Source organism: Pomacea canaliculata, linkage group LG5, assembly GCF_003073045.1.
Source record: "Pomacea canaliculata isolate SZHN2017 linkage group LG5, ASM307304v1, whole genome shotgun sequence".
NCBI lineage: Eukaryota > Metazoa > Mollusca > Gastropoda > Architaenioglossa > Ampullariidae > Pomacea > Pomacea canaliculata.
In genome coordinates this window covers 18,172,927-18,188,633 of record NC_037594.1, presented here as the reverse complement: position 1 = coordinate 18,188,633, position 15,707 = coordinate 18,172,927, and the positions used below count along the sequence as shown (strand labels likewise).

At 39.9% G+C, this 15,707-nt stretch overlaps 1 protein-coding gene across 2 annotated transcripts; it reads right to left on the bottom strand.

The window, feature by feature from the left end:
* Nucleotides 1-76: 76 nt before the first annotated feature.
* On the bottom strand, nt 77-6,185 carry LOC112565336 (histone H3.v1-like). Of its 2 annotated transcripts, XM_025240743.1 has the most exons (5): nt 5,501-6,185; nt 3,278-3,604; nt 2,443-2,609; nt 1,058-1,306; nt 77-1,021 (listed from the first exon to the last, which is right to left on the bottom strand). In XM_025240743.1, the coding sequence occupies exons 2-5, from the start codon at nt 3,590-3,592 to the stop codon at nt 949-951; spliced, it is 804 nt and encodes a 267-aa protein (XP_025096528.1). In that variant the 5' UTR covers nt 3,593-3,604; nt 5,501-6,185; the 3' UTR covers nt 77-948. The 2 variants fall into 2 exon arrangements, with proteins under 2 accessions (XP_025096528.1, XP_025096527.1); XM_025240742.1 differs by having other exon boundaries at nt 77-1,306.
* Nucleotides 6,186-15,707: the final 9,522 nt, after the last annotated feature.

The following is a 15,707-nucleotide window of genomic DNA, read 5'->3' as shown; positions in this document are numbered from 1 at the left end:
TAATAATTGTACATTTTCATTGAAGGTTTAACGATAACAATCTTTGTATCCTGTGTGATTTTATTAATAAAGGATGATGTAGTCATGGAACTGATGTATTGTCCACTGATGTATTGTCCTTGATGCGGGCGTGTGTGTGTGTGGGTGTGTGTGTGTGTGTGCTCACTGCTGATGTTATTGTTGATGTCTTTGATTTTTACTCTGACTGCTTGCATGCTGGAAGACAAATCTCCTTTCTGGACAATAAAGTAATCTTATCTTATCTTATATATATATATGTGTGATGTATAGTGCATAAACTTGTTTGGCTAGAGATGCTTCCTTGTTTATCATATCTGTTATAAACTACATTAAATCAGTTATTTGTATACTAAATGCTGCAAAAAATCTGGAAAATTGTGTGTACAGAGCTTTAGAAAAGTAGTAGTTAGTGCCTTTCGTGCCTTCTTGCACATAGTGACAAATTACACTTTGTGTTTGTTTCTCTGTCGCCTTTCACAGGTCTTCTAGAGTTCATTGTAGAGCAGTCCTTGTGGTGTCGAATCCAAGGGTTGCTTTTGTTTTTTGTGTTTTCTTTCTGTTTTGTTTTTTTTTTTTTTTTAATTTTTAGTTTTTTTCCCCTCGCGTACACCATGCAAGTGCAAGAAATTAAAGGGAGACAGCTACTTTCAGATTGATTTTGTCCATCTTATTGGATTCCTTCCCTTTAGCCGGAGCACACACCCCTGATGTCCGAGGGTGAGACAGAATACACACAATCATGAGCATCAGATAATAACGATTATGATTGTCAAAAAGAAGTAACCTGTACAAATAATTTAAAAGTTGCGCTAAATTTTACATCATATATTATCGAACAGACATCAAACTCAGCATGAAAGTTTTGTGATTATCCGTGTAATCATCAGCTACCCACCAACCCATCACCCTCATCATGGCTTATGGACTTCACGGGGTCTTTTTCTTGTCCTCGGTGCCGCTGCTGGTGCTACTGCTGTCGCTGCTGCTGGTGGTGGTGGTGGTGCTACTGCTGTCGCTGCTGCTGGTGGTGGTGGTGCTACTGCTGTCGCTGCTGGTGGTGGTGGTGGCGGTGGTGGTGGTGCTACTGCTGTCGCTGCTGGTGGTGGTGGTGGTGGTGGTGGTGCTACTGCTGTCGCTGCTGCTGCTGGTGGTGCTACTACTGTCGCTGCCGCTGATGCCTACACGAACACCTGTGGCCACAGCGCCCCCCACCGTGAGGGCCTGGAAGGTCGTCAGCCCTGCAGCTCCGATGGACTGAAGACCGGCAATCACCGACATGCCGTACCTGTGACATCAAGGTAAGCATCAGTACAGCCCAGCCCTCGTCTACACCACACTCGCTATCTAGGGCCAGCACCACCCGACTACAATACCCCATTCAGTCTTGCACAGACACACGGATTATCTAATCTTACAACCGCACAATGGTCTGTCAATACGACTGAACGTTGGTTATTAGCTTTCCTTCACAAGATTCAGATAACCGAACGTATAACACTGATATTTCAATGCATCAACCTCGGGACATCACAGTGCCCATGACCTCTATGTGTACATCACAAAAGTCACAGGCTTTATGAGAATAAAGGCACATGCCTCCAATTAAGTCAGAAACCGGAATTAAAGTTAACCCAAGTTGTCTTTTTCAAAAAGTCGAGAGAAATCATCTTTTCAAAAAAGATCGTAAGGGATTTGTAAGGTGAACTAATTACTACGCCATCTACTTTTAGCTACTTTTAGCTACTTTTAGTTGACTTTGAAGTTTGACTCTAATAATTACACACACAATTCCAGAAAGATTAATCAACAAGCCTGAATGCCACTGCTACTCTTCTAAAGAGGAAGACCAGAAATGTACGATGCTTCGAAAAGATGAGGTCGAGATAACAATGAGACTACTTCTCCATGTGCTTACAGAGTTGTTTGTCAATACCCACTTCTCAGTCTCGTGAATTTCTGGTCTGAAATATCGTTTCAGTTATAAAACATGTGAATCCATCTTGTGGTTATAGTCCTTTTACAACATTAGTCTGGTCATAAGGGCTTCACGAACCATGTCCAGAAATAGCTTTTAAAAAAAAAACAAAAAAAAACAAAAACTGCATAAGCAAGGAGGGAATTCACTCATTGTAGCTTTTTCAGGTGAGTGTAAAAGGCGAAAGAAAGAAGATTCATGCACATTAAGCCTCTTCCCTAAGTTACAGAATGTGAAGACAATTTGGATTTGTTTTAAAATCAGTGTTGAATGAATAACAGGAGAGCCAACTGGATAGCAATACTGATTATTTCAAACTGAAAATACTTCTCTGATTTCCTTAAATTTAAGGGTGCTTTGTGGTATGGTGAAGGGCTAAGTAGGGGTGAAAAGGACAGGATTTAGTACAACATGCTGAGAACATATCCCATGTGATTGCCACGTACCCGGTTGTAGCCGCTAGCGACATTCCTTTGGCAGCCACAGACCCAGCAGCAATGCCAGCTGTTCCAAAACCAAGGGCTCCAATCACCACCGGAGTCGCTACCACAGCCCCCACTCCTACTGCCACCGGAGCTGCGACCTTAATCACCTTTCTCATGGTTCCCGATAACTGTCAGAAAATGTTGGTGATACAAATTTAATATTGAAATCATGTTTACCGTATGTTTTGTCATGATTACGTTGAGTTCATAATTTATTGTCCACCTGGCTTCGTTAGAGTTGCACAGACTTGAAAAGGAGATTTTCTTCACTTTCTATGAAAAAGTAGAAACCTAATTATAATTACTAAAGCTAGAATTACTGGTGTATAATGTACACAAGACCTTTAGGAAAAGTATTTGGGTTATCTTCATCCTGATGGTAGTTTTACACAAGATTTCAGCCAAGTATTAGTTCTGTATGCATGTTACCTTCGTTTAAAGGAACATTGAATACAGTTTTATCTATGTAACTGCACAGAAGACAGCGCCCAGTAGCCATTTGCAACTTTAGAAGTTGTAATGATAAACTATAAACCTAGATGAAAGAAAACATTTATAAAGTCGACCTTTTCTGGGATATGAAACCGTTTATGGAAGGCGTTGCCGTTTTAGGTGCAACCTCACTTCGACCACGACATGAGCGCGGCGAGTGATATGAGCATGGAAAGTGGTCTGAGAATCGGCATAAACATAATAATAGAGAATTGTGTGTGGTATGAGAAAGACAACCACTGACAATGGAAATCATTCATTTTCTTGGGTTCTAAACATGTGCTTCTGACAGCTTTTTTCTTACCCAGGGCTTCGTCGGGCTGCTGCCTGCGTCTTCTTCCTTTTGTTGTTGTTCTTCTTCTTCCTTTTGTTGTTCTTCTTTTTCTTCCTTTTGTTGTTCTTTTTCTTCCTTTTGTTGTTGTTCTTCTTCTTCCTTTTGTTGTTCCTTTTCTTCCTTTTGCTGTTCTTCTTTTTCTTCCTTTTGTTGTTCTTCTTTTTCTTTCTTTTTTAGTTCCTTTCTTACTCTGTAGCCACGGTAAAATGCCTGAATTATTGTTGCAGCCTGCTCTCTCTCAGCATCAGTGTCACCTGACTCCCTTTGGACATTGGTCTTTTCCATGGTGATTCCCTCCTGTAAGCATTATAGCACAGATATGATAAAAGTAAAACTTCAGTAATCTGTAGCACCTATACATACCTATTTGTTAGTAACTTTTGACATAATAAAGTGATTATACTCGTTTGATAGTGATGACCTATCTGTACTCACTCTCCTCGAGTTATCTGTCATGGATGATTGCAGACTGTACTTAATGCTACAGTAGTTCAAACAAAAGCTTAACTTAATCACATAAGTTTAAAACATTGCTACTGAAGAAGAAATGACGGTAAGTTTGTACCCAATAGATGATATGATGTTCATATATGTGTGTATAGTGTCCTAGTAGACAATCAGGAATTATTCCAATACCTTTTGCTATTCTTTCACTGAATAACTGATTGGTTGTCACTACTAAGAGACTTCTGCTTTATAGTGTTATTAATAATAATAACAGTAGAAGACCGTGTGCAGTGTTGTCAGGATAACAAGTAATGTACTAATTGTCATACCATATGTATAAGTCAGTTTGTAATGTTATAGAAAAAAAAAACACCAAAAGGTTTTCACGAAATAGTCCATGTCCGAGATAGAAAGTCCGCCTTTTTCTTAACGGTCTCAGAGTGTTTCGCTAGCCATAAGATGTATGTCTGTAGGAAGGATGCTAATAATAATAGAAGAATAAATGAAGTTGTATTGCCGTTAGCAAGCGACCTGAGACAGTGGTGAGCGAGACAGTGCCTGGTATGACCCACAGTTGCAGCCGCTCATCTTCCTATCATCTGGGTGACCTCGAATCATTCTCGTTATGGTGGTGACAATGGTGCAACAAGATCGACTCTGTTGCTGTCCACTGCCGACGATCAGGGAGTGGGGTTGGTGGGATTGGTGGGGATGGAGGGCAGTTAGTCCCGAGTGACACTGTTATTAACCTCAGCCGAAGCTGAACTAAAGTTCTGAAGACGCGTGAATTGTTTCTAGTTGTAAGCGTCCTCCCATTGTTCAACTCTTTTGTGCTTCACCCATTTGTTATCAACTTAAAAATAAAATATCTGCAAAATATTTATCGTTGAGGGTTTTGTTTGTTTTCCCCTCTTCTTTCTTGTCCATGATCTTTGATTTTCAAGTGATGTCTTAGTTGGATCAACTGTACTATTGCCGGACATTTCACGCGCACACACACACTTCAGGATGCTTTGAATAAATGAAGTACACATGCGATGTACGACTGATTTTGCTGCTTACGTACACTTGTAGCACTGCAGGTACAGCACCAACGCGGTTTTCAACAACATCTGTGAGGTTGAAAATGTGGTGCCGCCTCAATCTAAATTTGTACAACAGTTCAGCATCGTTGTATTTATCAATAGAGTTAATTCTATTGCGAAAACTCTCTCTCTCTCTCTCCACAAAACACGCCTCTCTCTTGTTCTGAGCGAAACAATCGCCGCCATCTTTAGCCATGGGACACCACCGTTAGGGGCCATGGGTGAGCGCAGATGTGAGCCCATAAATACGCCGTGTTCGCGATAACGAACGATTAGTCACGTGAATACAAGCCCAGGTTTGTTTTGTTTTTTTAATAAATTTATAAAACACCCAAGTCTGGAACGCAGTACACGTCAATATTGACGCCACGTTGACACGGCTGCGACAGGATCTACTCTAACCTACTTAACGGTTTTATCTTGTGTCGGCCCCTTGCATTAAACTGTGATCATACAGTAACTTTTGTCGAAATGTCGCAGTACGTTTACAACACGATCAGTAGTATTTATACATGTATTTCATTTATGAATGCGATGTCGACAGCGAACTGAACACAAGGCTAACTGCAGGTTTCGGAGGCAAAGAGATGATGGGGCGGGTTGCGCTGTTCGTTGCCATGGCTACAAAAGTAAGAAAGAACTCGGTGTCTGCAACACTTACCTTTCAAGGATGTGCTGCGACGTGAGACCCTGAAGACTGGCTTCTCCTTAGTTATCCAAGCGAGTCTTTCTAGAGATTAGTGATCAACTTCCTGAGCGATGCTTTATATAACTGGTAAAGGTCACGTGACGACACAGCTTCATGGAATATTATCTTCCTTTTTCCTTTTGTAGCGGGTGCGCTTGTTTAGGTCAGTTGGTACTGCTGACAGTGCATAGTCCCTCTGTCACAATCTCATGCCTTCTCACAGTGCGCAGGCGCAGGGGTCAACAGGTCATGTCCACCACTTGACGGGTCATTTCCTCTAACCCCAACGCTTGGTTCGTGCTAGCGGCGCGGCGCAAGACGGACAGCAACAGCGGGTGACGTAGTGCTCAAGCTGTCCTGTACAACTAGCGGGTGACGTAGTGCCCAAGCTGTCCTGTACAGCTAGTGGGTGACGTAGTGCCCAAGCTGTCCTGTACAGCTAGCTGGTGACGTAGTGCCCAAGCTGTGTTATGTTGCCGCCTTGTGAACGTGTACCACTAGCGCGAGTGAGATCTGTGTGCTGTCCATGTAGTAGTTGTGACACAGCAGAGAGAAAGAACACACGTGAAGGTCCGGCGGAATGGGTGGTTTTCACGTGACGTCATCAGTTTTTGCGAGCTGCTTCAGCGGCCATTTTTCCTCCCCTCTTAAAGCAGTGGTTACTGAAGCTTGCTGGCAACTGATCGGTTATCATGGTCGTCTGCGGCATAAAAGGATGCGGAAACAAGCCTGCAGTAAACGAAAATGTTCCTCTAGATGTATCTTTTCATAAGATACAAAATTATTTTGAACCAAGGCGACGAAACAAGAATTCCTTACAGAAGAACGACGTCGTCTGTGGAAGGCAGCCGTTTACCGAAAGGATATTACAACAGAAGAGAAGTGAACAAAATACTTATCTGTTCGAAACACTTTGTTGGCGGTAAGAAACCAGACGCTTTCCAAATTGCTAAAGTATTTAACGTTGTTCTGCATGTTGTACACATTGTGATAAATATTTCTTCATTGTAGGTTGGTGACAGTTCACGTGATTTGAGTGAACATCAAAAAGACTTGAATTATGCATGAACCACGACTAATAAACTATAGCTATAGAGAGAGAGGATAAAAAATGTTATTTTCTACTCCATTATTTTTCTTTTTAGCGTGTATTTGGTTTATTTTGTTTCAGTGCTGATTATTATTATTTTTTGGTAGTTAATATCACAAAGATGTAATTCATGGGTTGTTTTATTCTTGTGTCTAGGAAAGCCAGCATATGTGAATTTCCGGAACAGCCCTTCCTGGCTTCCCACTTACACTTGGGACATAAGCGATCAAGTACTGTGCTCAGAAGCTGAGACTTCAAAAAACAGGTATTTGAGGCTTGTGTCTCGCAAAAGAAGTAATGCATCTGTCCCTACTCTACATACTGCAAGCAAGAAGCGAAATCAATCAGCAGTGAGACAAGCCGGGAAGAAAAATTATGTGAAAGTGATTTTGGTTGCTCAAGTGCTTGCGAAGAAAGTTTACATGGTGACATAGAAGATCCTGTTCAAATGATAAGAAAGCACTCAAACAGATTTTGGTTGCTCAAGTGCTTGCAAAGAAAGTTTACATGGTGGCATAGAAGATTCATGTTCAAATGATCAGAACACTCAAACAGATTTGACTGGACTAAATATAGATGCTATCATGCAGGACTCTGAGACCAGACTTCTTGATTCAGTTAAAACAGACAACATTGTTCTATTTATGAAAGACAGGTGTATGTTGAAGATGAAGCTAAAGTTCCATTCTACACAGGACTTCTTCATTGGCAGTAATGGACCTTATTTTCAGACGGTAGAGCATACATGTCTAATCAAACACAGTCACTGTCCAAAGAGCAAGAGTTTTTGCTGTGTTTAATTAAGATCAGACTGAACTACCAATTCCAGGATATAGGGTATCAGCTGAAAGTATCCGTGTCAACTGTGCAAAGGAGTTTTCATAGAACTCTTGATGTACTTGTAGCACGGTTGTCTTTTTTGTTGCACTGGCTTCAAGAGAAGCTCTGAAACTGTCTATGCCTATGTGCTTTAGAGAAACTTTAAAGATAAAGTTGCTGTTATTGTTGACTGTTTTGAACTTGAAGCACAGAAACCATCGGGCCAAACCAATCAGATCCAAGTTTATTCCAACTATAAAAAATATCATTCTGCCAAATATCTGATTGGGATCACGCCACAAGGTTCAATCAGCTACATTTCAGATGCATTTGGTGGCAGGGCTTCAGACAAACACATCATTGAAAATACTTCTTTGTTGTCCAACTTGTTACAGGAGATATAATTATGGCCGACAGAGGTTTCAACATTGAAGATGAAGTTCTTTTTTATCAAGCTAAATTAATAATTCCAGATTTTACCCATGGAAAAAGCAACTTCACCCACTACAAGTTGAAAATTCGAGAAAAATAGCCTCTGTACGAATTCATGTTGAGAGAGTTATAGGCTTTGTTCGCAGAAAGTTTGGAATTTTGCAGTCTAAAGTGCCTATTGACCTGATGGCAACAAAGCCTGGTGATGATAATCCAGTCATAGACAAAATAGTTCGGCTTTGTTGCTGCATTGTAAATTTACATAATCCATAGTGCATATTGAGTAGCTATAGTGCAATTTTTTTAGTTTGAAATCAGCATTTATTTTCAGAATGCATGCTGCTATCTGTATATGTTTACATTACCAGAGAAGTTATTCTCAGATATAAAATGCACAATTACCTTACTGTAGTTCTTTTCTTTCGCACTTTATTTATAATAGCATGACGATATCCAACTGATCAGATAAGTTACTTGGTAAATTGATGTGAAACTGTGAACAAATATAGAATTGTTCTTTGCTGGAGATGTCATGCTTTGATGTTGATCAAAATATTTGCTGTTGACAGAATATTGTTAATATTTTTTGCTTATTAAAGGCTACTCAAACATGTATAATTGAATCAAATATTATTGTCATTTGAATGCAAATGCCGTTTGCTTCCTCAGAGCTAATTCAGAGCAATATTGATGCCAGAGCTTCTTTGTGGATTTTAGATTACCTAACCAATAGTTCTTCTTAGTAATCCATATCATTGATGTTATTTAGATTGGGATTTTGATATGTTCTTCTTACTGTAATGCTTTTTTTATGTTATGTTCTGTCAGCAGACACAAAATTTCTGAAAAGAATTAATAAATATGCATTTGAATGTGCAAAAGTCTTGTTTGATGTTAAGAAGAAAGAAGAAAAGGTGTGACTGGAGAGGGAGAGATTAGGGTAGCAAGCAATGAGTGAGAGGAGGTGAAACTGGACACTTAATGAAGGGGAGGAGGATTGTGTTTCTTATTGAAGGGAGAAGCCACTGCCGGAACAGTGTGTTTTAATAGGGAGAAGAGAAAAGGATTCAGAGAGAGGTGGACACTTGTTTAAGAGTAGAGAGCCATTTGCTAGACAGTGTGTCTCATTATAGTGTGTAAGAGATCGAGTACATTTTAGTTTGGAGGTTGTGTTAGTCGAAGTGTGATTGCCAAGACAGTGAGTTTTAATAGTAGATTCCGTGGATTTTTGTGATTGTGCTAGAAGAGCCATTGCCAAGACAGTGTGCTTCATAATGTGTAGAAGATTCAGTGGAGATATGTGATTGTGTTAGAAGAACCATTGCCAAGACAGTGAGTTTGAATAGTAATAGATACAGGATTTTTTTTTTTAACATTTATTTTACATTAACACATTACATTTACATGACAAAATCATCAAAATCATATTATAGATACAGGAATTTGTGTGATTGTGTTAGAGGAGACATTGCCAAGACAGTGAGTTTTAATAGTGTGCAAGGAGTTCGGTGGACTTGGTAAATGTGTTTGACGAAAGGAAGAGCCATTGTTATAGTGACTGTGTTTTCATAGGGTTTTTTATTTATTTATTTTTTTTGTATCAATAAACATAGGCAGACTCGTAAAGGCAAAATCGTTTTGTTTATTTGAGTGAAAGAGCACGCAATTGTCCGACTCCGCTGGTGTGCTCGAGAGACGCTAGCGGTGTCGTGACACAAGCCGATATAGAGCCGCTGAAGAAACGCGAAGCGTTAGGGAAGGAAGATGGCGGACAGCGCCTCGTTGCTAACGTGTGTATCACGTGAGTGAAAACGACCCATTGATGCACCGAAGAAAAGACACTTTAGTCGGAGAGAAAGTAAAGCAGGGTCTTTTGTGGTCTCTATGGTCGGCTGACTTCGGGTGCGTGTAATGGATAGGTAAAAAAACAAAAAGAACACAACGCGAGGCAGACGACGCACCCAACTAACGAAAGCTAGAATTTTTGTGGTGGAAAATCCTCCTTGGGAACTTCCGTCCTCTTCCCTGAAACAACAAAGAGGACCGGACTGATTTGGCGCTAAGGTGTAGAGTGTTAGCGAGGGTCGGTCAGTCCGGCTACACTTATTTGTATGGATGTAGATGGCCGGAAGTCATGTATGAACCTCCTTGAGCAAATGACATAAAGTGATGTGACGTCAAAATAAGGTGATGACAAAAAGGAGGACGTTAAAAAAAAAGGAAGAGAGCAGACGACGGCGAGTCAGAGAAGGAGCACGGACACGCAACGCAGCCGCGGCCATTGTTCTAGCCATTCATCAAAGGTTGCGCATCCGCTAACGGTTCCTGCTTTTGAGTGCTGGACGCTGTTGTCGCCACTCCATAAACCCAACACTCGGCCACATCGTTTTGGCGCAGCGAGCAGGATGTTTGTCAGCGGAGAAGCACACAATGGCTGCAGAGGCAGACAGCCAGTAGAGGCTTCACGCACGTATCAGAAGTTTGCCGGCTGACCAACGCAGTGTGTGGAGAAATTCAAAAGAGAGTGAAAAACAGTGTATCGCAGATGGTTTTCTTTGTTGTAGGTAATTTATATAAATATCAAAAATATCGGTGGAACTTTCAATTGCGGGCATTTCTGTATAAGCCAGTAATGACTTCAGAAATCCTGTTTAAATTAACTAAGCTAGGGTTTCAAAGCTGCCATGTTTTACCTAGATACTGGACAGTAGAATGAATGCATCAAAAAGTAAATAAACTAAAAAAATTAATTATTATAAAAAGTATTATGCCACAGCACTGGTAATCTGAGAAAATCTTTTAACTGGCCTAGCAGCACAAGATGCTGAAAGTGTATGGGTAACAGAAAGTTTGGGACTCAAAAACTTCCTAGGGCATTAAGAAATTATGTTTTGTGACATGTTATTATAATCGGTTGTTATCTAGTAAAGAAGAATTCATTTATTTGATAAGTAATAGTACACTAGAAAATTCGACTTGATGGTTGGCAATTATTCGACAACACCGATCATATGACACCAATACTTGCACACGCTACTGTGAGTTATACACCACTTACAACCCTCTTTCTCGCTTGCTCTCTCAAACACTTGCGAGCAGGCACACATGGATGCTTGGTAGCACTGTACAAGACCCTCGCAGACTGCACATTCAACTGTGATCCTGACGAGCTAATGGCTGTTTCATCAAGACTTGGGTTTAATTAGTTTCACTGTGGCACAATGTCGCAAAAAATCTAGTCCTGCTTCTAACAACTGCGGAGGAGTGCGAGACCTACTTTTTTCCAGTATCTTTGTAGCGGAAGAAGAATGTGCATTCGTGCATTCGTGCCAGCTCCATGGCAGTTCACAAACTTGAGTGAGAGAGATGTGTGCTGACAGCTGCATTATTTGTTCTGCGTATCTCTTGTAAGCAGCACAAGACAACAACGAGACAATGTGAATACACACTAATCATTTTATAGCAGAACAAGTCTGGAAATCTCACCGGTTTTGGATGCCAATGATCACATTCCCATCGCAAATGCTCTTGTGTTTACAAGGAGATAAGCATTATCAACATCAATTAAACGCTGACAGAGTTACTGTTACTAGGACTCCGCTTATGAGCACATTTCTAGCCAAGAAAATTCTTTGATTTGTCCAGCTCTAAAAAGTGAAATAAAATTTCAACTGGCTGTATTGATATATAATACATTTCATGATTTCTTGAGCGCCTGTGTGTGTGTTCGTTCTAAGGGGTGTTAAAAACGAGGTGGGAAATTGCATGCATACTTTTTCTTTCTTCAATAGCAAGGCTCTGATACAGAAATTTTTCTCGTAATTTTCTTTTCTTTATTCACATCATGGCTCGTTATAATAAGACGGAGCAAAGAGGCTAAGTCCATATTTTTTCATGTAAATACGATTCATAAACGTAATTTAAAAGGATCTTACCACAAATTAAGTTGTCCACAAAATTAACCTAAAACCTATATAATCATGTGAATCAAATTCGTAGTTGCTGATAGGTATTTTTAAATGGCGTTTGTTTTTTTAGAGTATACATAATTGCCATCACTAAGCTTAACTAAGCTTGACATATAACTGGTACGTTCATTCTTGGAAACGCACACTAAAAATATAAAATAAGGATACGCTTTGTGGCTTTGTTTTTGTTTAATTGTAATGTCTGAGCTGTGATCTATATTAGCAATAATGGATTTTTTTTTTAATTTACGCTGCGTCTCGCACCTCTTCTTCGTGTTTCTGTCGGCTTCTGGAATCTTCTACTTTCACAGCCACCCGACTAATCTGCCGACAGCAGCGGTTGCAGCAGTCGGTCGTACCACCCACCGCAACCGCTTGTGATCCGCTTAGCGCTGCCAGAGCTCCAATGGACTGGCAGGTTGAGATGACCGACATTCCAATGTCAAATGTCCCACGAAATCTTAGCAATTTTAATGGTTGCTGTGTACATATATATATACTTGTTTTTTCTATCTCGTGTAGGTAGTCAAGTGATAGAAGAAGAAGAAGAGAGGGAGACGGGTGATGATCGATGATTGGATGCGATTTTTATAGAGAATTTTGGTTCTCTAAGGTAGGCTAATGCATGTAAGGCACGAAAGCAAACTATATAGATTTTTTTAACAAAGGTGAGGAGAATGAGAAAGGAGGGAGGAGCGAAGAAGAGAACGAGAATGAAAGGTTATAAAGCACGAGAATAATACGGTGAGATAAAACTAAGAACTACACTACATGAGAGATGGAGAGAGTTTAGCAAGGAAGTCGTTCTTAACTCAATTAAATTAATTTGGGTTTATAGAATGAAAATCCGCAGGAAACTGCACTCGGTAACCTGCGGTTCCAGAGGGATGAGGAGGAGGGCTGGAGTGGGGCTAGCCCCAACCCTGCAAAAATTAAACGCTACAGAAACCGGATATGCGCCCTACTGCTCCACTGGAGGCGATAGGAAAAGCAGAGAAGAATAACATACAAAGATAATTACGAACAAATAAAAATGTACCAGTGTGTTAATCTGAGAGGTGTCTGACAAAGTATCCTGTGCTCATATAACCCTAACCGCTTGTGGCGGCGAGTGCATCCTTTTGGCTGCAAAGACAACGTCAGCGATGCTGCTCTCTAAAGCCAAGTCTCGATCAACCGGAGTCACAGCTACAAGCCCCACTCTTGCAAAGACCGGACACTGCGGCCCCATGCCTGTATGTGGTTCCGCACCTGTAGCAATGTTGGTTGAACAAATTTATTTAAATAATGTTTGGTATGTTCGAAGGTCATGTATTCGTTCATATTTTATATTGTTCAGCATGGTATAAATTGTCTGCTTTTTGTTTTGGTTTTTTTTTTTTTTTTTTTTTTTTTTTTTGTTCTTTTCTTCCCCCCTCCCCACTTCTCCTGAAGCGGTTGGTAATTTCTTGAATTATTGCGCGCCTGCTCTCATCGGTTTTTCATCAGGAATAGTGGTCAACTAAGTCTTGGATCTGTTGGCCCATTGATTCCATGGTGATTCCCGTCCTGTAAGAATTTTTATCGGCAAGTATGATAAATGTAAACTTCAGTCAGTAATTGTTATTTATCAATAGGGAGAGATTTCTTTGCGAAAAATTCTCACTCTCTTCACAAACCAGCACGACTCTCTGTTCTGAGAGGAAACATCGCTGCCCAATCTTAGCCAGGGGGAGGGTTAAGGAATTTAGCCTGTGGTTGATTTTTTTGACGGGTTAGTACGGGCTCTATGAGTATGCGCGCCGTGTCCGGATATAGGAGATCGTCACTGAACACAAGCCAATATTGAAAAATTTTATGAAATTATTAAAAACCAAGTTCAACGGCGGCACACGGTAAATTAGAAGTGGCGTCGTGCGTGAGCACAACGACGTTGAGTGCTGCTGCGGACAAGGATTACTTAATACTTGGGTTTAATATACATTGTGTCGCACCAACCATGTTAAACTGTGTATAAAGTACTTTTGCCAAAATGTAGTATGAGTTTCAACACGATATGGTATTTTTTATTCTATTATTGTGCGATGTCGATCAGCGACTGAACAGGCTAACTGCAGGCTTACGGAGGGAGAGGATGATGGGCGGGTGCGCTTTACGTTTCCGATAGTTAAAAGTAGAACGATTCGGTGTCTGTAATTCTTTTCAAGGAGAGATGGTGCTGACCTGTGTTTGGAGAGCATGGTTTCTTTTTTTCTTTTCTTAGTTATATCCCGAGTTTTCTTTCCTAGAGATTGCGCTCACAAAATTTGTGAACGATCTCGATAAGTCTAACTGTGCTCAACTCGCAGCAAATGTTGACCTTTTCGCTTATGTCGTATTGGTGGTGTGGGGGTCGTTCCGCTACAAGCAAAGCTTCATGGAATTGACTTCATTTTTTCCATATATATTATATTTTGGATATCAATGATAAGCAGAGAGGCACGACTCTACGCTGTCAGTGCTGTCAGCTGGGGAGAGAATAAGAGGCAGTTTACGAAATGTAATTGGTAGGGAGGCTATCCGTGATAACACGTTGCTATATAGTGTATCGAAGCTCAGATACGATATTGCTTATACGAGCTTTGTATTTTTTTTTTTCTTTGATTGTTTTGCCGCTGTTTCCGTATTTGTGCTATCACCTCCCGATGGGGCGCGGTTGGTATTTTATCTATTTCTCCTCTTCTCTAATATAAATGAAAATTTTTATTCTTATAGTTCTTCTACTATTTACCCATTCTTATATATGGTATAAGATTCTAGTATTTTAAACAAATTTGTGAGAACTGAGAAGAGATGACTATCGCCCGAGGGGGGGAAACTTTTTTTGCCCTCGTTTCAAATTCTTTCCCTTCCTACTCACTACGTTCGACTGCAGCCTACCAACTGGTTTTCCGCTCTGGTGCGCAACACTACAGTTGTAAAAACATTTATTATTATTATAAAAAAACAAAACTGGATTAAAATGTCTACAAATTTATAAACGACCTTGACTAGAGCAGTGGGATTTGAATATAACAAAGAAGATTACTCAGTGTGGTCCAGTCCGTGTAGGCGGAACTTGCCCTGTTTCATTGACGGTAATTATGAATGATTATGTTAACAATTCATTATATAATAGAAGCTTATAGTGAATTGTGTGGATTTTTTTTTATATGTAATTGTCACATCTCCAAAGAGACATTGGAACTCTTTTTTTTTCGCGTTGTATCAGTGGAGTGATCTAAAACTGTAAAGAAGTCATGTCGATGACTTAGTTTGTCTCATACTGAAATCATATAATTATGTTAGTTTGTTTTACAGAATGTTATATTTCAGAAAAATATTGCAACATAGCCTTTAGGAAAGTTTTAAACTGACGCGTACAAAATTTATTGTTGAAGTTTTTTACAGTTTTATAACTAACACTTTTTTTAGTTTGAGGATGAATTATAAATCTGTTTTAAGCCGGAGGTACTCTCTTTTCCTCTGGTTTGTCCTTCTATCTGGCATCTCTTTCCTCGTCAGCGACTTTCATTAAGAGATTGCAACTCTTCTTTAAGAGCATTTTTGGATGATTTAACAGAGTCTACTTTTATGTTGCACTCCGAATGCATTCTTTTGCTGCATTTTTTTTTAATGATGGTTTAACTTAAGTTTGTCAAAATTTTAAAAAAAGAAAGTTTCACTGACTACCAATCAGAAATAAAATATGAGAAGGGAAGACCTTAATATGAAGAAGATCCTAGTAAAAAAGAGACTGCCAAAAAAAAAACCCAAAAAAAACCGGAAATGGAATATATTACGTGTGTTGACACTCCGTGTTTTCCAGTAATAATATGCATATCGGTACGACTTTTCTAATAAGAATCCTTGT